This window comes from Pseudophryne corroboree, chromosome 1, assembly GCF_028390025.1.
Source record: "Pseudophryne corroboree isolate aPseCor3 chromosome 1, aPseCor3.hap2, whole genome shotgun sequence".
Lineage (NCBI taxonomy): Eukaryota > Metazoa > Chordata > Amphibia > Anura > Myobatrachidae > Pseudophryne > Pseudophryne corroboree.
In genome coordinates, this window is record NC_086444.1 from 560,144,559 (window position 1) to 560,170,146 (window position 25,588).

The 25,588-nt window shown below is 46.7% G+C and overlaps 1 protein-coding gene across 1 annotated transcript in view; it reads right to left on the reverse strand.

Annotated features, from left to right (window-relative positions):
* SLC44A1 (solute carrier family 44 member 1) overlaps nucleotides 1–25,588 on the reverse strand; it is a 297,913-nt gene that overhangs the window by 101,487 nt on the left and 170,838 nt on the right. Inside the window, exon 5 of the mRNA XM_063914149.1 lies at nucleotides 10,497–10,590. Coding sequence (XP_063770219.1) covers nucleotides 10,497–10,590 — 94 coding nt within the window. The remainder of the gene's footprint in view (nucleotides 1–10,496; nucleotides 10,591–25,588) is intronic.

The following is a 25,588-nucleotide window of genomic DNA, read 5'->3' on the forward strand; positions in this document are numbered from 1 at the left end:
GGTGGTGTGCACTGGCTCCTCCCCCTATGACCCTCCTCCAAGCCTCAGTTAGGATACTGTGCCCGGACGAGCGTACACAATAAGGAAGGATTTATGAATCCCGGGTAAGACTCATACCAGCCACACCAATCACACTGTACAACCTGTGATCTGAACCCAGTTAACAGTATGATAACAGCGGAGCCTCTGAAAGATGGCTCACAACAATAATAACCCGATTTTTGTAACTATGTACAAGTATTGCAGATAATCCGCACTTGGGATGGGCGCCCAGCATCCACTACGGACTCCGAGAAATAGAATTATCGGTAAGTAAATTCTTATTTTCTCTATCGTCCTAGTGGATGCTGGGGTTCCTGAAAGGACCATGGGGATTATACCAAAGCTCCCAAACGGGCGGGAGAGTGCGGATGACTCTGCAGCACCGAATGAGAGAACTCCAGGTCCTCCTTAGCCAGGTTATCAAATTTGTAGGATTTTACAAACGTGTCTGCCCCTGACTAAATAGCCGCTCGGCAAAGTTGTAAAGCCGAGACCCCTCGGGCAGCCGCCCAAGATGAGCCCACCTTCCTTGTGGAATGGGCATTTACTTATTTTGGCTGTGGCAGGCCTGCCACAGAATGTGCAAGCTGAATTGTATTACACATCCAACTAGCAAAAGTCTGCTTAGAAGCAAGAGCACCCAGTTTGTTGGGTGCATACAGGATAACAGCAAGTCAGTTTTCCTGACTCCAGCCGTCCTGGAACCTATATTTTCAGGGCCCTGACCACATCTAGCAACTTGGAGTCCTCCAAGTCCCTAGTAGGCGCAAGACACCACAATAAGCTGGTTCAGGTGAAACACTGACACCACCTTAGGGAGAGAACTGGGGACGAGTCCGCAGCTCTGCCCTGTCCGAATGGACAAACAGATATGGGCTTTTTTGAGAAAAAAACCACCAATTTGACACTCGCCTGGTCCAGGCCAGGTCCAAGAGCATGTTCACTTTTCATGTGAGATGCTTCAAATCCACAGATTTGACTGGTTTTAAACCAATGTGTTTTGAGGAATCCCAGAACTACGTTGAGATCCCACAGTGCCACTGGAGGCACAAAAGGGGGTTGTATATGCAATACTCCCTTGACAAACTTCTGGACTTCAGGAACTGAAGCCAATTCTTTCTGGAAGAAAAATCGACAGGGACGAAATTTGAACCTTAATGGACCCCAATTTGAGGCCCATAGACACTCCTGTTTGCAGGAAATGCAGGAATCGACCGAGTTGAAATTTCTTCGTGGGGCCTTCCTGGCCTCACACCACGCAACATATTTTCGCCACATGTGGTGATAATGTTGTGCGGTCACCTCCTTTCTGGCTTTGACCAGGGTAGGAATGACCTCTCCCTGAATGCCTTTTCCCTTAGGATCCGGCGTTCCACCGCCATGCCGTCAAACGCAGCTGCGGTAAGTCTTGGAACAGACATGGTACTTGCTGAAACAAGTCCCTTCTTAGCGGCAGAGGCCATAAGTCCTCTGTGAGCATCTCTTGAAGTTCCGGGTACCAAGTCCTTCTTGGCCAATCCGGAGCCATGAGTATAGTTCTTACTCCTCTACGTCTTATAATTCTCAGTACCTTAGGTATGAAAAGCAGAGGATGGAACACATACACCGACTGGTACACCCACGGTGTTACCAGAACGTCCACAGCTATTGCCTGAGGGTCTCTTAACCTGGCGCAATACCTGTCCCGTTTTTTGTTCAGACGGGACGCCATCATGTCCACCTTTGGTAATTCCCAACGGTTTACAATCATGTGGAAAACTTCCTCATGAAGTTCCCACTCTGCCGGGTGGAGGTCGTGCCTACTGAGGAAGTCTGCTTCCCAGTTTCCATTCCCGGAATGAAACACTGCTGACAGTGCTATCACATGATTTTCCGCCCAGCGAAAAGTCCTTGCAGTTTTTGCCACTGCGCTCCTGCTTCTTGTGCCGCCCTGTCTATTTACGTGGGCGACTGCCGTGATGTTTTATCCCACTGGATCAATACCGGCTGACCTTGAAGCAGAGGTCTTGCTAAGCTTAGAGCATTATAAATTTACCCTTAGCTATATTTATGTGGAGAAAAGTCTCCAGACTTGATCACACTCCCTGGAAATTTTTTCCTTGTGTGACTGCTCCCCAGCCTCTCGGGCTGGCCTCCGTGGTCACCAACATCCAAAACTGAATGCCGAATCTGCGGCCCTCTAGAAGATGAGCACTCTGTAACCACCACAGGAGAGACACCCTTGTCCTTGGATATAGGGTTATCCGCTGATGCATCTGAAGATGCGATCCGGACCATTTGTCCAGTAGATCCCACTGAAAAGTTCTTGCATGAAATCTGCCGACTGGAATTGCTTCGAAGGAAGTCACCATTTTTTTACCATGGCCCTTGTGCAATGATGCACTGATTTTAGGAGGTTCCTGACTAGCTCGGATAACTCCCTGGCTTTCTCTTCCGGGAGAAACACCTTTTTCTGGACTGTGTCCAGAATCATCCCTAAGCACAGGAGACTTGTTGTCGGGATCATGCTACTCCGACCTCCAACTGTTCCCTGGACTTTGCCCTTATCAGGAGATCGTCCAAGTAAGGGATAATTAAGACGCCTTTTCTTCGAAGAAGAACCATCATTTCGGCCATTACCTTGGTAAAGACCCGGGGTGCCGTGGACAATCCAAACGGCAGCGTCTGAAACTGATAGTGACAGTTCTGTACCACGAACCTGAGGTACCCTTTGTGATAAGGGCAAATTTGGGACATGGAGGTAAGCATCCCTGATGTCTCGGGACACCATATAGTCCCCTTCTTCCCGGTTCGTTATCACTGCTCTGAGTGACTCCATCTTGATTTGAACCTTTGTAAGTGTTCAAATTTTTTTTTTTTTTTTTTTTTTTTTTTTAGATTTAGAATAGGTCTCACCTAGCCTTCTGGCTTCAGTACCACAATATAGTGTGGAATAATACCCCTTTTCTTGTTGTAGGAGGGGTAATTTAATTATCACCTGCTGGGAATACAGCTCGTGAATTGTTTCCCATACTGCCTCCTTGTCGGAGGGAGACCTTGGTAAAGCAGACTTCAGGAGCCTGCGCAGGGGAAACGTCTCGACATTCCAATCTGTACCCCTGGGATACTACTTGTAGGATCCAGGGGTCCTGTACGGTCTCAGCGTCATGCTGAGAGCTTGTCAGAAGCGGTGGAACGCTTCTGTTCCTGGGAATGGGCTGCCTGCTGCAGTCTTCTTCCCTTTCCTCTATCCCTGGGCAGATATGACTCTTATAGGGACGAAAGGACTGAAGCTGAAAAGACGGTGTCTTTTTCTGCAGAGATGTGACTTAGGGTAAAAAACGGTGGATTTTCCAGCAGTTGCCGTGGCCACCAGGTCCGATGGACCGACCCCAAATAACTCCTCTTCCTTTATACGGCAATACACCTTTGTGCCGTTTGGAATCTGCATCACCTGACCACTGTCGTGTCCATAAACATCTTCTGGCAGATATGGACATCGCACTTACTCTTGATGCCAGAGTGCAAATATCCCTCTGTGCATCTCGCATATATAGAAATGCATCCTTTAAATGCTCTATAGTCAATAAAATACTGTCCCTGTCAAGGGTATCAATATTTTTAGTCAGGGAATCCGACCAAGCCACCCCAGCTCTGCACATCCAGGCTGAGGCGATCGCTGGTCGCAGTATAACACCAGTATGTGTGTATATACTTTTTATGATATTTTCCAGCCTCCTGTCAGCTGGCTCCTTGAGGACGGCCCTATCTATAGACGGTACCGCCACTTGTTCTGATAAGCGTGTGAGCGCCTTATCCACCCTAAGGGGTGTTTCCCAACGCGCCCTAACTTCTGGCGGGAAAGGGTATACCGCCCATATTTTCTATCGGGGGGAACCCACGCATCATCACACACTTCATTTAATTTATCTGATTCAGGAAAAACTACGGTAGTTTTTTCACATCCCACATAATACCCTCTTTTGTGGTACTTGTAGTATCAGAAATATGTAACACCTCCTTCATTGCCCTTAACGTGTGGCCCTAATAAGGAATACGTTTGTTTATTCACCGTCGACACTGGATTCAGTGTCCCTGTCTGTGTCTGTGTCGACCGACTAAAGTAAACGGGCGTTTTAAAACCCCTGACGGTGTTTTTGAGACGTCTGGACCGGTACTAATTGTTTGTCGGCCGTCTCATGTCGTCAACCGACCTTGCCGCGTGTTGACATTATCACGTAATTCCCTAAATAAGCCATCCATTCCGGTGTCGACTCCCTAGAGAGTGACATCACCATTACAGGCAATTGCTCCGCCTCCTCACCAACATCGTCCTCATACATGTCGACACACACGTACCGACACACAGCACACACACAGGGAATGCTCTGATAGAGGACAGGACCTACTAGCCCTTTGGAGAGACAGAGGGAGAGTTTGCCAGCACACACCAAAAACGCTATAATTATATAGGGACAACCTTATATAAGTGTTTTCCCTTATAGCATCTTTTTTATATATTTCTAACGCCAAATTAGTGCCCCCCCTCTCTGTTTTAACCCTGTTTCTGTAGTGCAGTGCAGGGGAGAGCCTGGGAGCCTTCCCTCCAGCCTTTCTGTGAGGGAAAATGGCGCTGTGTGCTGAGGAGATAGGCCCCGCCCCTTTTTCGGCGGCCTCGTCTCCCGCTCTTAACGGATTCTGGCAGGGGTTAAATATCTCCATATAGCCCCCGGAGGCTATATGTGAGGTATTTTTAGCCAAAAATAGGTTTTCATTGCCTCCCAGGGCGCCCCCCTTCCAGCGCCCTGCACCCTCAGTGACTGCCGTGTGAAGTGTGCTGAGAGGAAATGGCGCACAGCTGCAGTGCTGTGCGCTACCTTAAGAAGACTGAGGAGTCTTCATGCCGCCGATTCTGGACCTTCTTCTTGTTTCAGCATCTGCAAGGGGGCCGGCGGCGAGGCTCCGGTGACCATCCAGGCTGTACCTGTGATCGTCCCTCTGGAGCTAATGTCCAGTAGCCAAAGAAGCCAATCCATCCTGCACGCAGGTGAGTTCACTTCTTCTCCCCTAAGTCCCTCGTTGCAGTGATCCTGTTGCCAGCAGGACTCACTGTAAAATAAAAAACCTAAGCTAAACTTTTCTAAGCAGCTCTTTAGGAGAGCCACCTAGATTGCACCCTTCTCGGCCGGGCACAAAAATCTAACTGAGGCTTGGAGGAGGGTCATAGGGGGAGGAGCCAGTGCACACCACCTGATCCTAAAGCTTTACTTTTTGTGCCCTGTCTCCTGCGGAGCCGCTATTCCCCATGGTCCTTTCAGGAACCCCAGCATCCACTAGGACGATAGAGAAAATGGATTACTCAGCAATAGAGTTGGGAGACACAGCACTATAAAAAATAATAATTACAAAACAATTACAATGAGCAATATCACTGCAGGTGTCAGTCACCTGCCTCCATAGCTCTCTTGACATAGCGGTATCACCGATTATTACCATGCCTGTGAGCTAGGGTTTGATTCCAGCAAAGGACACACTTGTATTGTGTATCTGTGTAAACATTAGCACACAGTTTTTTTTTTTAATTTTCCCAAAACAAGTTCTGTCATACTTTGTATACAGTCTCAGACATGCACACAGATATACAGTCAAAATTAGAAATAAAACTGTAAGTGCTACTTACTACACAAATATACCAGTGTGACTTTTCAAATTACAAGAGTGTTATCTTTATGAGACTGAGTTTACTGTACTTCTTCCTGGGACTCCCTATTGCTTTAATAGGCAGCCTTCCCCACCTCCAATCCCACTCCTGTGAGACTTGCGATTTCACGGATTGAGTACACTACTTAGTAAATGACAGCATGAGCCATTCATTTATATACAGTAGTGTACCAGCCATGTTGTGTTTGTAATTTACTAAGCAGTGCACCCAGTCCCTGAAATCACGAGTCTCACAGTAGGTGGGATTAGTGATGGGGAGGCTGCCTATTAAAGCAAAGCGGAGGCCCGTAAAGAAGTACAGTAAACTCAGTCTCATAAAGATCACACTCTTGTAATTTAAAAAGCCACACTTGTATATTTGTGTAATAAGTAGCAGCTACAGTTTTTTCTAATTTTGACTGTATATCTGTGTGCATGTCTGAGGCTTTATACATACAGAACTTGTTTTGGGAAAATTAGAAAAAAAACTGTGGCTGCCTATTTTTACACAGATATGAAATACAAGTGTGTACTTTGCAGCAATTGAACCCTATTGGTGTTCAAATTTCTACTTAATGTAGGGATCATTTTATACAGCGCATGAGGGGAACTTTCAGTTGTAAGGCATGTTGTCCTTGGGTGCCTGCTGCTCCAGTGATTTTGTACTGCACCCTGCAGTATTAATGTATAAAAACAGAACAACTATATTTAATGTGCACTGGCCCGCTTGTCCGAGCTTGCTACATTGTTCAGTTTTCTGTAGTGCCATATCCATCCGCTGCTATTCAGCACTGTACTGTAGTTTTCATTAGTGGAACAATCGCCACCCAGTGGTGAAACTGTGTATTGCATGCTGTGGATCCTCTTGTGCCTTATTACGCCTTACTTCACCTACCTGCGCTATTTGTATGGCGCAACTTGGACGCCTGTATGGCACAGTAGCAGTAACGATGAGCATAGCTATATCTGTGCGTGAACTTCTATTAAGTGTTATGATTTGCTAATATAGACACATAGCTGTATCCTATTACATGCAATCATTTACTACACGGCAAAAACTGGCTTTTTAGCCAGACAGAACTATTGGTGCATCCAATTCTAGCACATTTTTACCATGCAGTAAAATTATCAGTTTTTGGCCAATGACACATGGGAACCTGGATAAGTTTTCAGACCCATGTGTTATCAGCTTAAAAATGGGTATCCTGGGGCTGCTTGTCGGGGATTCTGTTTCGTGTGATCATAATCCTTGATAAGTGACACCTTACTGGGCTAATTGGATAGCCTCAGGGGGATCCATTAGCGGCGGTAATCTAACACAACTGATAGGCAGTTCTTAGCACAAGTCCTAACTTCACGTTAGTGCTTTTTACTGTTTCCATATATGTGGGTAGAAGCAAGTGCTTTCTCAGCTTTTATTATTAGTATCAGAAATCAGGCCAGTCAAACTAAGTAAAACAGTCCTGGCTGAGCATCAATTTGCTTTTTGTTTAAACATGGTTAAGTCTTATGATGGATTCTGTTATGCATGGCTTTAACTAGGGTAGTGCAGCCAGGACCATCGCACAAACCGCAGATGCCCTTTGGGGGAACCGCCACCTCAACGATCTGTAAGTTCCCTGGTGGTGTGCCTGGCTCATTCTCTGTCGGGCACTGCTACTACTACACATTGCAACAGGTAGGGACTCTGTTTGTGCTGTGCTCTGTATCCCGCAATGTCTATTTTTCAGCCACCCGTAGCTCTATATATTATTAGCGTGCGCACAATTCCTTCACTGCAACCCTGTTTCAGCAGCCTAACTCACTGACCTCCGCCGCTATCTTGCCCGGATCCTGTCTGTAGGGAGAGACACAGTAACTGAGTGCTGCATATAGGGATGAAAATAGGGAGATGGGGAGGGGGGCACTACTACTACTGTGTGGGCATAATGTGTAAGGGGCACTACTACTATGTGGCACTACTTAATGTGTGACTAAACATGTAAGGTGCACTTCTACTGTGTAGCAATACTAATGTGTTGCTAAACGTGTAAGGGGCATTTCTACTGTGTGTAAGGGGCACTACTACTGTGTGGCTAATTGTGTAAGGAGTACTACTAATGTGTTGTTAAATGTGTAAGGGGCACTACTACTATGTGGTTAAACGTGTAAGGGGCACTGCTAATGTGTGGCTAAACGTGTAAGGGGCACTACTGTGTGGCTAAACGTGTAAAGAGTAGTACTACTTTGTGGTATAACACCTATAAGGGTCAATACTGTATGGTGTAATGTGAATAAGGGGCACTACTGTGTGGCGTAATTTGAATTGGGGTACTACTGTGTGGTCAACCCCCTTCACTAGGAGCGCACTATCCCTATTTACAATCGGGCGAGCACCAATGCTCTTTCTGGCCCGGGCACCAAAATGTTTTGTTACGGCTCTTCTGTTATGTGAGCTAGGGTCAGATCTCTTAATAAAAGAATTCACTGTGAGAAAACAGAAACAGAAATGTTATTTCAATCTCGGGGAAAAATAATAATATTTGAGTCTAGAGTGTACAAGTATTGAAACGTGTTTTAGTGGGTAAAAAACTGCACTCTCTGTTGCATTAATGCAATGAAAGTAGGAGTTACAGTTTCTTCAAGACATAGGCCCTCATTCCGAGTTGTTCGCTCTCTAGCTGCTTTTAGCAGCATTGCACACGCTAGGCCGCCGCCCTCTGGGAGTGTATCTTAGCTTAGCAGAATAGCGAACGAAAGATTAGCAGAACTGCTAATAAATACTTATTTGCAGTTTCTGAGTAGCTTCGGACCTACTCATAGATTGCGATCACCTCAGTCCGTTTAGTTCCTGGTTTGACGTCACAAACACGCCCTGTGTTCGGCCAGCCACTCCCCCGTTTCTCCAGACACTCCCGCGTTTTTCCCTGACACGCCCGCGTATTTTGGCAAACGCCGGGAAAACGCTGAGTTGCCACCCAGAAACGCCCCTTTCCTGTCAATCACACACCGATCAGCAGTGCGACTGAAAAGCGCCGCTGAAGCCACAGCAAATCTGCTAAGTTTTTAGTTAAATAACTAAGCGCATGCGCCCTGCGTGCCTTGTGCATGCGCATTTAGCAACAATTTGCAGCATAGCGAAAAACGGCAACGAGCGAACAACTCGGAATGACCCCCATAGGGCGGTATTAAATTAGCTGCAGTGATTTTACCACGGCTAATTGTATTGCCAGGGGCTATCTAATTAGCCCTGATAAGCCAGTGCAAGACATGGCTTAACCAAATCCCCGAAAGCAGCCCCACACTGCGGACACCAAAAACACACAAGTTTCGCTGAACCTGTGTGTTTTCAGGAGAAAATGTACTTTCAATCTAACTGGCTAGCCAGTAAAAAAATATATCAATGAAACATCAGGAAAAATACTGCGGCTAATTGGATACCGCCCATTGGGGGTCATTCCCAGTAGTTCGCTCGTTGCAGATTTTCGCTATGCTGTGATGTTGCTAAATGCGCATGCGCATGGTACGCAGAGCGCATGCGCTAAGTTATTTAACACAAAACTTAGTAGATTTACTGGTGTTCGGGCGGCGCTTTTCAGTCGCACTGCTGATCGGTGAATGATTGACAGAAAAGGGGCGTTTCTGGGTGGTAACTGAGCGTTTTCCGGGAGTGTGCTAAAAAACGCAGGCGTGTCAGGGAAAAACGCGGGAGTGTCTGGAGAAACGGCGGAGTGGCTGGCCAAACGCAGGGCGTGTTTGTGACGTCAAATCAGGAACTAAACGGACTGAGCTGATCGCAATCTAGGAGTAGGTCTGGAGCTACTCAGAAACTGCAAGAAAATATTTAGTAGCAGTTCTGCTAATCTTTCGTTCGCTATTCTGCTAAGCTAAGATACACTCCCAGCGGGTGGTGGCCTAGCGTGTGCAATGCTGCTAAAAGCAGCTAGCGAGCGAACAACTCGGGATGACCTCCATAGTGCCATAGATGCCCAGTTATATCATATTTTTAGCTTATAATACAGAGAAGTGAATATAATGTTCTAGCAGAATTAATTTTATTCCATCATATAATAGTTGTATGCAATTTGAAAACATTTGAACTAAAGTTGGCCATACACTTATGCGACTTCTCGGAGGGGAAAAGTTGCATATGATCACCCTTGAACCGCCCGGCAGCGGGATCGCATATGATATATCGTATGCAGTCCTTTTGCATACGATGTATCGTATGTGACCCTAGCCAAGGCTGCCGGTACGATATATCTATAGTGCAGTACTTCCAATCTAGTGGCTCCGATCCAATGCTGACGGGACCATGCATCTGATCGCAGGGAAAACACATGCGATTTGCCAGTTTTCATCAGATTTATCTCCCCGAAACGAAGGAATGTGATAAATCGGTCAAAATCCCACTAGTGTATGGGCACATTAAGATTAATATAGCATTCAAGCTCTACAATCTAATCCACTGAAAGACCAAACAAGCAGCATACGTATGTGCCTATTTCTGCAGCACCATTAGAATACTTGATGTGTACATAGATTGCATAAATAAAAACTGAAAATCAACACCCAAAATAACGGATCATAAACCTTCCCATACATATTGTCAAACAGATGGTCAGCTTTTCACGCACACATTTTGTTTTTAATTCTTAACTGAGAAAATGAGGTTTCAGTGCAGAAAGGTAACAAAAGCACTAGCACTTAAATTGCTTTAATGATGTCTGCAAGCATGGTACACAGGGAAGTTTCCACTTGTCTTACACAGTGAAGGAGATGCCTTAGTTACATACCTTTCTGGCACTGGAAGCTTTGGGCACAGAGATGATGCTCTGTTATCCGTAGTGTACTGGCTAGGGGATAGTGCATAATCACAAAGTTGTGATCCTGTGGGGGTAAAAAAAGAAATCATAGATCCTGTTTATTGTCACATTACATTCAAACTGTATTTTTTATGAACTGGGTTATATGCAGAAATTTAGACAATGGTGCTATACTGTAGGCATCTAATTCTTGATTAATTACACAACAGTAACCATTATTATGCCACTAAAATAATAGCTTTATCAAGCAGTCACTGAACACTTATGATGGTCAACATTGTATCTGTCCCACCTTAACAATGCAATGGGCATCTTGCAGTGTATTACAGTATGTAGCTGGGAAGCAGTAACATCTAGAGTGCACTAGTATTGAAACGTGTATTAAAGTGCGTGCGGTGAAGTGAATAGCTGGGTAGGCACACATGGGGATGGGTCTGAATGCTGGGAGTCTGTCTCACCCCCTACTCACTGTTACTCTTCCCTCACTACATTATGCTAGTGTCCATTGAGTCTCCTAACCTGCATCCCTGGGTCTTCTCTTGCTGCTGCTGACTGAGCTCCAACTACAGTGCACTTCCTGGTCACATGACACATCCAAGTGTCCTTCAGTGCACAAGGCCCACCCCCCACACTCAGAGGCATGCCTCTATTAGCTCCCTATCTGAACAGCTTTACTGCCAGTGGTGTGGACACGTCCCCTGCCCTGCAAAGCAGCGTCTGATTGTAGAACAGAGGCAGAGCTGTTACTGCATCATCTCTCATCTCACTGCAGCTCCAGGATCTCCACAAATCTGGTGAGTGTTGGCTATAGAAAGGATTAAAATAAACAAAGAAGATGTTTATGTTATAAATATCTTCTTTGTATTATTCTAATAATTTTTATATAAAATCCCTGAAGTTTGATGGGGAAAATGACGGGGAGGATCTGCCTACCCTGACTGCACGTCCCTGCTGGGAAGATATACTCCCACCACACTTTTTAATGAGGCTGCAACTAAAAGGAAGGGTACATGTTACAATTTCAGTTGCACTGACCTTTAACGTTATATTCAATTAAATATGACAGAACAGAAACTATAAAATTGTTATTGGCATGACCAAATCCCCCCCAGTGGCTTTACAGCAGCATAGCCACCACTTCATATACGTTACTATTAGATAAGAGCAGGTGAATAATTTTCTCATTGATCATTACTGTTGTTTTATTAGATGTCACAAGAATACAATTGTCTTTTATAAATATGTCTCAGTAGCATGCGGTTGGATAGAGGTTTTTTTGGATAGAAATGCATCAGACCCCAAGACCTTCCCACAGAAGTTCAACAAGTGCCTTAAAGTGTGCTGTAAAATATTTATATCTGCAATTGGCTACTTGTCTACATTGACCTGCAGCAGTCTGCAGTGCTGACATTATCATCATGTATTTATGAAGGTATTTCTATAGCACACACATTTCAGAGAATATTTCGGTCATTCACATCAGTCCCTGCCCCAATGGAGCTTACACCCCATATTACTGAACACACACACTCACGCAGAGGGGGGATTCAATTTGCCGCTATAAATTGCTCTGGCTAATTGATCCCCCAAGAGTTATCCAATTACCCCCCAAAAAGGAGATTTATGGTAAGAACTTACCTTTGTTAAATCTCTTTCTGCAAGGTACACTGGGTTCCACAGGCAATAACATCGGGGTATAGAGTTGGATCTTGATCCGAGGCCCCAACATGCTAAAAGCTTTGACTGTTCCCAAGATGCTCAGCGCTGCCTCCTCTCAGTTTTGTTAACCAGTCCAATGCAGCAGCAGTTTATTTGTTTGGAGTGTTTTACCACTCCAACTCCTGGCGCAATTAGTTATAAATGAATTATTTATACATCAGCTGCACACACTGAGGGTTGGCAAAATCCCCCAAACAAATAGAAACAAGAATATATAAAAAGTGTATTGCGCTTGATGTATAAATGTTTATATTAGGTTTTCAAAAATATATATACAGGTGTCTGCTTGTACCCAATTCAGCACACATGGAACTTGCTTAATACATTTAAATAAAAATTTATTAACACAGACATTAACTAATAAACCAAAAATTGAGCTCAGGCACACTGATAAAAGCATTCAAAGTTCATTGCCACTTTGTAGTTAAATGGAGACAACGTAGCTTGTGTAATACCACACAGACCCGTTTGGTCTATTTGAATAAATAAACAAATTGCAACAGTTGCTAAAGCCTTTCATGAAAACTATAACTCCGGTCCTCTGACCTGGCGTACCGGTGTGGGAGCTCCAAAGGCTGGTCCAAGGAAGTCCCGAGCTGTAACGGGACGAAACGCGTTGACGTCATCCCTTTGCTCAGTATTGCGCACTGACAGATTGCCGACTGCTGAATCCGCACTTAACGGCTAACCTTGGACCAGCCTTTGGAGCTCCCACACCGGTACGCCAGGTCAGCAGACATCTGGAGCGTCCGCACCCGCCCGCCAGGACAGTGATATCGGTACCGTGATAGTGCCGGCGGCGGACGCTGTGAAGACACCTCCGTGAATTCTTGTGCTGCAAGATTGAACACTCCCGCAGGTCGGGTAATTATAAATAGCAGCATTCCTCTGCACTGGGACGCCAGTAGCATAGAGGACCGGAGTTACAGTTTTCATCAAAGGCTTTAGCAACTGTTGCAATTTGTTTATTTACTCAAATAGACCGAACGGGTCTGTGTGGTATTACACAAACTACATTGTCTCCATTTAACTACAAAGTGGCAATGAACTTTGAATGCTTTTATCAGTGTGCCTGAGCTCAATTTTTGGTTTATTAGTTAATGTCTATGTGTTAATAAATGTTTATTTAAATGTATTAAGCAAGTTCCATGTGTGCTGAATTGGGTACAAGCAGACACCTGTATATATATTTTTGAAAACCTAATATAAACATTTATACATCAAGCGCAATACACTTTTTATATATCAATGCAGCAGCAGGTAAAAGACAACAACAGTTAGTAGCCACATACACCACATTCTCACGACAGGAGAAGGTATCAGCGGCTAATGCCATACAAACCCAAAGAAGCTAAGTGCGTCAGGGTGGGCGCCCTGTGGAACCCAGTGTACCTCACAGAAAGAGATTTAACAAAGGTAAGTTCTTACCATAAATCTCCTTTTCTGCTGCGGGGTACACTGGGGTTCCACAGGGAATAACATCGGGATGCCCTAAAGCAGTTCCTCATGGGAGGGGACGCACTGTAGAGGTCACAAGAACCCGGCGTCCAAAGGAAGCATCCTGGGAGGCAGAAATATCGAAGGCATAGAACCTTATGAACGTGTTCACCGAGGACCACGTAGCCGCCTTGCACAATTGTGCAAGGGTCGCACCACGGCGGGGCACCCAAGAAGGTCCAACAGACCGAGTAGAATGGGCTTTGATGGTAGCAGGAACTGGAAGGCCAGCCTGTACATAAGCATGTGCAATCACCATTCTAATCCATCTGGCCAAGGTCTGCTTGTTAGCAGGCTGGCCATGTTTGTGAAAACCAAATAGTACAAAAAGAGAATCAGACTTCCTAACGAAGGCTGTCCTCTTCACACCGACCTTGAAGAGAGTGTTGCTCCAACACCGCACCCCAACCCCTCAGACTGGCATCCGTCATCAGGAGGACCCAGTTGGAGATCCAGAAGGGACAACCCCTGCACAATTGTTGGTCCTGTAGCCACCAGCTCAGTGACAGACAAACCTCCGGAGACAAGGAGATCATGTGAGACCTGATCCGGTGAGGCAGGCCGTCCCACTTTGCAAGAATCAGCATCTGCAGAGGGCGGAAATGAAATTGAGCGTACTCTACCATGTCGAAAACCGACACCATGAGGCCTAGTACTTGCATCACCGAGTGTATCGACACTCGTGGGCGAGAGAGAGGAAGCATCGCATCCTGACCTGAAGTTTCAAGACTTTCTCCTGAGACAAGAACAACCGCTGGTTGTGTGTCCCCAACAATGCCCCCAGGTGCACCATGCTCTGAGCAGGGACCAGGGATGAGTTCTTCCAGTTGATGAGCCACTTGTGGGCTGTCAGAACTGGACCGTCAGATCCAGATGACGGAGGAGAACGTCTGGGGAAATCGCCAGGATCAGCAAGACGTCCAGATACGGTAGGATCCCGATACCCTGACGGCGGAGCAGGGCCATCATCACCGCCGTTACCTAGTGAAGATTCACAGAGCTGTAGTCAGTCCAAAGGGTAAGGCCCAGAATTAATAATGGAGGTTACCAATAGCAAACCGCAGGTATAGCTGATGCGACATGGCAATAGGTATATGTAGGTAAGCATCCTGTATGTCCAGGGATACCATATAGTCCCCTGGCCCCAAAGCCAGGACAATAGAGCGAAGGGTTTCCATACAAAACTTGGAGACCCTCACAAACTTGTTCAAAGACTTGAGGTTGAGAATGGGCCAAGAAGAACCATTCGGTTTCGGGACTAGGAACAGCGTTGAATAGTACCTCCTGCCTCTCAGAGGCACCGGCACTACTACTCCTGTGTCCAGGAGGGACTGATCCACCGAACGAAGAGTCTTTGCCTTTACCTGATCCGAAGGGATGTCCGTCAGGCAAAAGTGAGGAGGGGGACGTTTCTTGAAGGATATGGCGTATCTGTGAGTGACGACTTCCTGCACCCAGGTGTCTGAAGTTGTCTTCAACTCTGTTTTGGAAGCAGGCTGACGGGCAGCCATGGCACGTTTAGGTTTGTGGATTTGGAAGTGCGAGCCTGTATCGGGTACGCCTGACCCTTTGCCTAACCTGGAGGTCGAAAGGAACGAAAGGAAATTCTCTTAGCCTTCGGAGCCGAAGGAGTAGTACTAGGCAGACATGCAGTCTTAGCAGATGCTACGTCAGCAATGATCTTGTTGAGATCTTCCCCAAAAAGTATGTTTCCCTCAAAAGGGATTACCTCCAAGGCCTTTCCAGAGTCCAGATCTACAGACCAGGACCGCAACCAGAGGACCCGGCGAGCCAGAATAGACGTAGTAGATGCTTTGGCTGCCAGGATACTTGCATCAGATGCCACCTCCTAAATATAATGGGAGGCTGTAATAATATATGAAAGACACTGCCTAGCATTATAAGGAAAATTAGACGGTAGTTCCGCCTCAGCTTCCTGAACCCAGGCCTCGATAGCTTTAGCAGTCCAAGAGGCCGCAATAGTAAGCCCATGCATAGCTCAGGCAAGAGTGTAAATAGACTTCGAGCAAGACTCCACACGCTTATCCGTCTGTTCCCTCAGGGAGGTGACGGTAGTGACAGGCAGAGCAGATGAGACCACCAGTTGCGCAACTTGTGAGTCCACCGGCAGCGGTGTTTCCTAATTGTTACTTAACTCTACAGTGAGGGGATAACAAGCTATCATTTTGTTAGACAAGGAAAACTTCTTACCCGGTTTTCCCAGGATTCCTGACTAATATCAACCAAGTGGTCAGAATGAGGTAAAACCAACTTCGTGAGGGGGGCGTGGCTTGGATCGGTATGGAGTAGCTGTGTGCAGCCTTAGCTCTCCACAAAAAATCCTGTAAACTCATCCGTTTTCCCCAACCCGTGGATCCTGCTCCCTGCCAGCTGGCCCCTGAGTGTGTGCTGCCTCTGCTGCTGCCCTTGTTGACCCGTTGTGCGGCGCGGTTGAGCTGCTGTGGACCTTCCAGCGTGGTCCCCGGCTCCCTGCCTCCCCGCCGGCCGCCGCCGGAGCTCCGGGAGCGGCGCGTGTCCGCGCGCCCGGCGGTGCCTGTGAGCTGGTCCTACGGCTGGGGGCTGCAGAGGAGAGGGCCCTACTACCTGCTGTCCGGTGGGGGTGCATGCCTGAGGCCCCGCTGCGGTGACGCTGGAGACCGAGCCCGGGCGGAAAAAGCCCGCGAAAAGTCGCCATTTTTAGCCCTGCTGCTCCTTCTCCCCTTGCGGTGCTGTGCGGAGCGATGACTGCGGTTACCATCCTGTCTCACTCCTGGGCTTAATACTTCCACGAGGCCTCGCAAAGCCAGTGTCCTTTATATTTTCTCTTGGATGGACTGTATATACTTCACTGAAACCGGCTGCCATACATTAACTGCCTGTTATTCTGTGGTGATAGCCTGGGTGTCCCTGACTCAGCTTTTATTCTGTTGCAATTTACACATCGTACACCTGCTTCCTGACTATCTGCAGTGTGCCCACATACTTGTTCCGTTTATTTGGGGTGCCATATCTGCCCGGCCCAGGCGGCCCTGACCCGTGTGCTGAACCTGCTGTAATACTCTTGTGGATCTGCATCCCCGTCCAGGGGCACCATGGTGAAGGGAGGACAGAGTGCGGCTAACGCTGCTGCGAAACTGGAGAAATTTGCCAGATCGCAGCAGGCATCTACGTCGGCAAAGCGGGGTGAAGCCGGCCCACCCTCGCCTGCGGCCGAGATGGACACCTCCGACCATGATGAGCAGGTGCATTCTACCCAGCAAATATTGCAGGCTATCTCTGCGTCCGAACAGAGGGTCACGGACCGGATTGGGCAAGTACAAATGGATGTTTCTCTGCTAAGGCAGGATATGCAGAAGATCCGAGAGCGTGTGGGTGAAACTGAACATCGGATATCGGCTTTGGAGGATGCTGCTCCACCCTTGCAGTTGAGAGTGGCGGACCGGTCTACCCAAGTGACATCTATGCAGGCTAAAATGTCAGATATAGAAGGGAGATTGCGGCGCAACAACGACCGGTTTGTTGGGTTGCCCGAGAGAGCGGAGGGCAACTCCCCGGAGTCATTTCTTGAAGGGTGGCTTATTGATCTATTTGGCAAGGAGGCATTTACCTCTCAATTTGCGGTGGAGAGGGCGCACAGGCTCCCGCCTAGACCGCCGCCACCGGGGGCCCCGGCTAGAACATTTATTGCACGCTTCCTGCATTTCAAGGACCGTGACACTGTGCTCCGTCTGGCCCGAACAAAGGGCCCTATCCAACAAGATGGACATAATATTTCCTTATTTCCTGATTTTGCCCTGGAGGTGCAAAAGAGCCGATCTCAATTTATTCAAGTCAAGCGTCAGCTCAGAGACCGCAATATACAATATGCTATGATGTTTCCAGCAAAGTTGTGGAAACACCACACATTTTTTCACATCTCCTCAAGATGCCGGTGCATGGCTGGAGCGTCAACCACGTCCTCCTTAGTGATGTGTTGTTGCTCTGAGGCTGCTTTCAGTTTTTTTTTTGCACCTATTTATCTAATGCATATTCCTGTGAATATAAATGCAATGTGAGGATATATGTAATGTGGGGCGTATGGGAGTGGGGCAAATTTATGTTATTGCTCGCTCTGCATCGTTGTGATATGGCGGTAACGGTCAGTCCCACATTATTTTACTGCTATTTGCTGCTTTGTATTGGGGCATGTGCCTGGCTATGTTGGTTTTTTTATTTTTTACTCTCTTTTTTCAGGGTTGGGGTACTACTTTTTTCTACGAGTTGTGGAGAGCTCTTACTGAAAATAGTGTAGGGGCTTTTCCTTAGGTTCTTTGGTTAGGCCCTTATCCCTTAGTTTGGTTACTTAATGGGAGTTATGGGATCCAGGTATGCCTTAAGTTTGCGAGGTGATACAGGGTGGGTGCGGGGGGGGGTTCGTTTGTTTTTTTCTAAGCCATCATTTTTTAGTTATGTGCGTACTTTGCAATGACGCGTTATTTCTGTATGATGTTGCTCTGTGCTCTTTTGCCTCCTGGGACGTAGGGGGACTGGTTGCACCTGTCCCTATGTATTGTTTGCTCAGCCTTGCTATGTTGCGATGCCAGGTTTTGCTGTATGTCTCTTTAATCTATCCTGTTACCCCTTTCCGTTACGATTTCTATGTCTGCTGTTTCTTAGGGGCTCCGTCTGCTCAGCTGGAACGTTCAGGGATTGAATGAAAAAATCAAAAGATCGTTGGTCCTGACTCAGGTTAAAAAATACCAGGCGGACATAATTTGTCTTTCTGAAACACATTTGCATGGAGGTAGGGTGTTATCACTTAAAAAAACCATGGGTTAGTCACGTGTATCATTCCACTTTCTCTAGCAGTGCCAGAGGCGTTTCTGTAATGATTAGAAAGTCCGTACAATTTCATCTGGATGAATGTGAAACTGACCAATATGGCAGATACGTCTTCCTACGAGCCCATATTAACTGCCGATTGTTTCATATATTAGCAGTATATGTCCCCCCGCCATATAATAATGAGGTTCTCCGTCACGCTGCCCGTTTCCTGGCCAGGTCCCCTGCTACCCCTGTGATATGCCTAGGGGATTTTAACAATGTTATGGATAGTGGCATGGACAGGTGGAGGGAGTCTGTTGCGTCTTCCCCTCCCCTGGCGTCCCCTACCTCGTTCGCGAGACTGGTGGGGGAGCTGGGGCTGGAGGATGTATGGAGATGTCGTAATCCCGCGGCCACTCATTTCTCCTGTCAGTCCGCTACCCATCATGCTTTTTCTCGTATTGATTTGGTTTTAGTTTCTACTGATTTATCCCCGGACGTGCTGGCGGTGGACTACCTCCCTAGGGGCATATCGGATCACTCTCCTGTTTTAGTCACAGTTAATATTGGTTGGAAGCGGGGTGCAAAAATGTGGAAGCTTAACCCCTTTTGGTTGACTCTACTGGGGGGGGGGGGGGGGGGTGCGGATCCGATTGCCGCCTGGGAAGGGTTCCAGGAAGATAATTTACTATACACAGTGTTCTGTCGCTGAAGCATGATGCCTTTAAAGCGTTTTTGCGGGGCTCCTTTATAAAGCGGATCTCTGAAGTTAAAGCGTTCAGTAAGAGGGAGGAGGTGCGGTTGGAATCTTTGTGCCAGCGGCTGGAATCTCAATATCTTATTACCCATTTGCAGTCTGATGAGTTGTTGTGGAAGAACGCGCAGAGTGAGTGGTCGGATTGTTTATTTGAGAAATCCAGGCGTAGACTCCTTTTTGCGGGGCATGAGCAGTATTTTCGGGCGGAGATGAATGGCAGCTACTTGGCCTTTTTGGCCCGGTCTGATTCCCCTAGAACAGTAATTCAGTGTGTGAAGAACTCTGCTGGCCAACTGTGTTATTCTGGATCAATGGTGGCGGAGACCTTCCGTAGTTATTATTCCTCGCTTTATGCCTCCCGAGCCGGTTACTCTGATGATCAGCTTGGGGAGTATTTGGCTCAGCTGACCTTGCCATGCTTGTCCCGGGAGGACTCGGGGGCTCTGGATGCGCCTATCACGTTGGAGGAGGTGGAGGCTGCGATCCTGTCTCTCCCGGCGTCTAAGGCACCGGGATCCGATGGACTTCCGGGTGAAGTCTATACAAAATACTTTACTTTTTTTGCCCCCTATCTCTTACAATTGTTTGAACTACTCTTAGAGGGTGGGGCTCTCCCGCGTTCTATGGCCGAGGCCAATATAATTGTCCTGTTGAAACCAGAGAAAGACCCCCTGCTCCCCGAGTCTTATCGCCCCATTTCCCTCCTCAATACTGATGTCAAGATACTGGCAAAAATCTTGGCATCTAGATTGAATTTGGTAATGGCAGCAATAATTCATCCAGACCAGACTGGCTTTATGACAGGTAAGTCCACGGCCCAAAATCTGCGTAGATTGTTCTGTCATCTCCAGAGAAGTGATATGGTGGGGTCGGACGCGGTGGTGGTGTCCCTTGATGCGGCCAAAGCGTTCGACTCCGTAGAATGGAGGTACCTGTGGGGGGTGCTGGAGAAATTTGCTTTTGGCCCTCGATTTATTAGCTTTATCCAGTTGTTGTATTCCTTGCCTGTGGCTCGTGTGACGGCCAATGGTTTCACGTCTGAGCTTTTTGCGTTGGAGAGGGGCACTCGACAGGGTTGCCCCCTATCTCCTGCACTGTTTGCGATCGCCGTGGAGCCGTTGGCCGCCCTGCTGCGCAGTAGTGGCGGGGTCAAGGGAATTGGGATTGGGGGTCATGTGGATGTGGTGGCGCTATACGCGGATGACATGCTTCTTTTCCTGCGGGACTCTGATGACTCCCTACAAGCAGTGTTACAGGTAGTGGAGAATTTTGGTATCTTATCCGGTCTGCTAATTAACTGGGACAAATCCCACATTTTTCCTATTCCTGGCCTTCTCCCTGAAAACACACGGGGGGCGTATCCTTTGCAATGGACACTGCGGTTCAAATATTTAGGCATCTGGATTACTCCTATGGCGCGTAGCTATGTGGCCCAAAATATCGACCCCATATTAGCGACATTTAAAGAGAAGGCTCATAGCTGGAAAAAATTACCATGGTCTGTCCTGGGTAGGGTTAATTTATTTAAAATGGTGATGCAGCCAAAGTTCCTTTATGTTCTGCACAATTCCCTGGTCTACCTTCCCAAGAAGATCTTTACTGTTATTGAGGGAGTTTTATCCTCATTTATATGGAGTGGCAGGCCAGCGCGGGTCTCTATCAGAACACTATGCAGATCTCAGATGTCCGGCGGGGCAAGTCTCCCGGATCTCAGACTATACTATGTGGCGACTCAGCTGGCCCATCTGAGTGAATGGACCGGGGATTCTCTGGGTGCTACGGTGAGGGGGTTTCTGGCTGAGCGGACGGAGTGTTCTCCTGCTTTCTCTCTCTCTCCTCTTCAGCTTCTCCTTTCTGGTCTCTCAACGTCTGGCTTGCCTCCCCTGTTGCGTCAAGCCTTGCTTATCTGGCGCTATGCGCACACTTTATATGACTGGGAGGGACATGATACCTGTACCCCACTGTGGTTCAATAGTGCGTACCCTGAGCTATATGAGATGTCGCTAGATAATATATGGATTGCTAGGGGTGTCATGGCGCTGGGTCAGCTATACCACGGTGGAGTGCTGAAGTCATTTCAGCAACTGAAGATCGAATTTGATGTACCTAACACTGCTATGTTCTGGTATTTTCGGCTTAGACATGCTGTACAGACCCAATTCCCTCACAGCCCACCATTGATTGCTGACTCACCTGTTAGGACGCTGCTTACTTCTTTGAGTCAGAGGGGGAAGGTGTCTACCATATATGCTGCTTTAAATAATAGCTATCCCGATCTATTAAATAATCTCCGTATTAAATGGGAGACTGATTTGGGGCAATTGTCCCATGAGCAGTGGCTCCAGATTATGAGTTCCCTTAAATACACTACGCCATGTATAAGGTATAAACAGGTTTTTTTCTACATTCTACACAGGGCCTATCGCACTCCGGTTACTATGCAGAGGGCTGGTCTTAGGGAAGATTCTAACTGCCCCAGGTGTCGGGCAGCCGATGCCGGATTTTGGCACTTACTGTGGGATTGCCCTGAGATTTCCCTTTTCTGGCATAAAGTGTGGTGTGATGTGACCATGACAGCACCGTCCCTCCCTACATTAGATCCTGGTATATGTTTATTTGGGTTAGATTTGGATGAAACGCACTCTGTTTTACTGTACAAATATGTCCTGTGTCTCACTACGCTAGCTAAGGTGGTTATCGCTAGGGTCTGGTTCTCTGCTGGTGTACCTAGGGTGGAGCACTGGAGGGCGTTGGTGAACGAGGTAATTCGTCATGAGAGACATATGTATAAAATACGGGGTTCCACCTCTCGATTTACGGAGATGTGGGATCGCTGGAGTAGCACAAGGCTGGGCGGGCAGGTATTAAGCACATGAGCGACATTTGTAATAATATGGATACTCTTTGTCGTGGATATATATATGATAAGAATTAACACGCACACCAAATTGTGATCTGAAAATATCTGTTTATTGATGGCAATTGTTATTGTTATAGTTAATTTTCAATGTTGATGCTTTGTTATGTTTTTGTGACACAAAACTCAATAAAAATCACTTGATTTAAAAAAAAAACCAACTTCGTAACCTTCTGACGTTTAAACTTATCTGGTTTTGCAGAGGTAGCTGGAAGCCCTTCATCATCATTGATTTGAAGTATCAGCCAGATAGCCTCCAAGCGGTCAGGAACATCCACCTGTGTCAGAAATTCCCCATCAGAAGCATCTGCATCAGAGTCTGAAGGGTCAGTGAAAGCGCCATCTACATCGGATGAGGTATCCGAAACATGTGTGGATTGTGAGGAAGTAATGGCCCGTTTAGATGACCCCCTGGTCTTAGGCGGGCGAGAGTCAGGATTTTGCTTAGCTAGTGACTGATGTAATTGCTGTAAACGAGAGAACAGAGTATCTGCCCACGGCGGATTAACTGCAGGGATAATATGTGACTGTAATGGCACAGGAGGTCCCACAGGGGGCTCAAGACTAATTACTAGTGTAATCAGTAAATGAGAGAAAACAGCCTAAGGTGGGTCTTGAATTGTCCTCGTTGCTGCAGACTGACCATGGGGTATAGAACTCCCAGTACCTGAACCCTCAGCTGCTACGTTTTCCTCCGAGAAACCCGTGGCATCAACACTGCATGGTGCAGGATCAGCCATGGATTTACCACCCTGTGGAGCAGACATGATATGTAAGTGTAACCCTAGGATGTAACAGTACAAGATAAGCAGACAAACTACCTGACAAAAATCCCCTGTTGGTGTGACTGCAAGGCAGAGCACAAACAGAGGATTTCTGAGATAAAATGTGACTGAAAAACAGAGAAAAATACAAAGTACGTATATCCTGTGAAATACCTATATTATCTAATAACCCTGACGCACGGAGCCCCCTCAGGGAACAGGATATAGGGATAGCCATATGTGTGAGATACACAAAATAGAGACCACACAGCAGCCATTGGCACACACTCAGTCACATATACAATGCAGAGATTATTACCAACAATAAAACTGCACTGGACCAGCAATGCTAAGTAACTATACCACTGAGCAAAGCTATGTAGATCTATATATATATATATATATATATATATCACAATGCACAATAAAGACTGGATATATATTACAGGGTACTTGTACTAAATAACCCTGAATGTATGCACTTGTTCTTAACTAACACTGTCTAGACGACATGTAGAATACTTAAGTGTCCTGTAAATGCACAGCTCTGATGAAGCAGGCGGCATTACAGAGGCGGCATTGCTCACCAGTCCCAGAGTCAGCGTAGCATGTGTGTAATGGCGCCCAAACACTGACAGGGAGTGAGGGAGACAGAGAGATGCAGCTCCAGGGTGGGAACATTTACTGTAAATGGCGCCCATGGGCTGGGGGAGGGGCTACAGGTCAGATCCTTATCCCCTTGCTGGACTTCACCATCGGGAACTATGGGCCATAATAAAACAGTTATATACATAACTGACCTGTGCCCCTACCCTGGTGGTCTAGTGGGGTCCCCGTACCATCACAGTGTCCACGCCAGCGCGCGGGGCGCCGGATCACGATTTTCGGCGAGTCCCGCCTGGGGGAACCTCTTACCTCCTCCCTTGATGCGGCCACGCGATCCTGGAGAGCTGCGGCAAGTGTGTGTGCACTAGGTGAAGAACCGGAGCCTCCGCTGTAAGTACCCGGCAACCAGGGACGCGGGAGTATACAGCGCCAGGGGAGGTGATGGAGCTGCAGCAGACAGAATGACATCTAGCACTAAGAGTGCCTCTGTTGCAGCCCTTGAACTCTTCTATCTTCTTTTAAAAAAGCACTTTTCAGGGCTGCTGGAGCAGCCCTGCCTTTTAGTGTCTTGCCTGCAGGGCACCAACTTACAAACTGAGCTCCTGTGCACGGAGGCGGGGTTATAGGGCAGGCGGCGCTGAGCATCTTGGGAATACACCTCAATGTTATTCTCTGTGGAACCCCAGTGTACCCCGCTGCAGAAAAAAGTCCGCATTATCAGGAATTTTTTTTCACAAGCCTGGAGGCAGGCAAAAGAAAAAATTCCAGCTGACCTATTTTCACTATCGCAACCATGAAAACACATGGCTCTGGAAACTAGATTCTCGGGGGAAAAATTCCAATCAACCTACTAGCTTGTTTTGGAGCGTGGAATCAAACCAGAGCACCCAGAGAAAACCCATGCAAACATGTGGAGTACATGCAAACTCCACACAGTTATGGCCTAGGTAGAAATAGAACACAAGACCTCAGAACTATGAGACAGTAGTACAACACTACATTATGCCAATCATGCTCAATAGCAAACAATTTAAGGTATGCATTAATGTGGAGATTGGAGAATGCTTTTAAATTAAAAATTAAGAATACTTTGAATAGTTCAAAAAGTGGACACGCTTAAGGATGTTTCCCACCAAACACCATCGGCTTAACAGCAGAGGCTGGTCTGAATACGTCAACCGCTACATGTTCCAAATGATATTTATTCTACAGGCCATTCGGACAGGAATGTGTAGATGGTGGGAAGGAGGACTTATATATAAATATATATGTGTAAGTAACTGTCCTGACCGAGCTCCAGTGGATGTGAGAAATGCTGGAAAGATTTGTCATCATATAGCCAATTGTTTGGTCTTTGGGAAGTGCTGGTATTTAGTCATTTTTAAAAAAAATCTATTTGAACAGTTATTACTCTGGCTACACTAGACTGATAAAAAGCAGATATCTGATGTGTTGCTATATGTTTAATCATAATATTATTATTTGCACCACGTAATTAAATGCTTACAGCATCAGTAAAACTATCATTTTAAAGCTACATTACCACCTATGAAATAATTTATGCCCCTCTCCCTTGCCTCCATTTCTCTCATGCTGTAGCTCTGGCTGACAAAAATTGGGACTTATGATTGGTTCTCAGGCTGACAGCATTTATCATTGGTTAAGTTCTGTACTACAAAAGGACTGCATATAATAGCAATCAGGGAACAGGCAGACGCCACCATGGAAAACATTTTCCCAGGTGGTAATGTAGCTTTAAGTCACTTTATTTAATGCAAAACACAATTTTTAGTTGTGTGTGTGGAAATAGTGTACAGTACACAGCTTAATATGTGACTGTAAATGTGCTGTAACTCACAGCAATTGAAAGGATACCCGATTTGTATAACCTTTGCTCAGTCTAATGCAATATACAGTAATGAAATAAGAATTGGACTGAAACTGAAAGTTTACAATAATTCAGTTTGTTCTGAGTTATTAAAGTAACCCGGAAAGGATT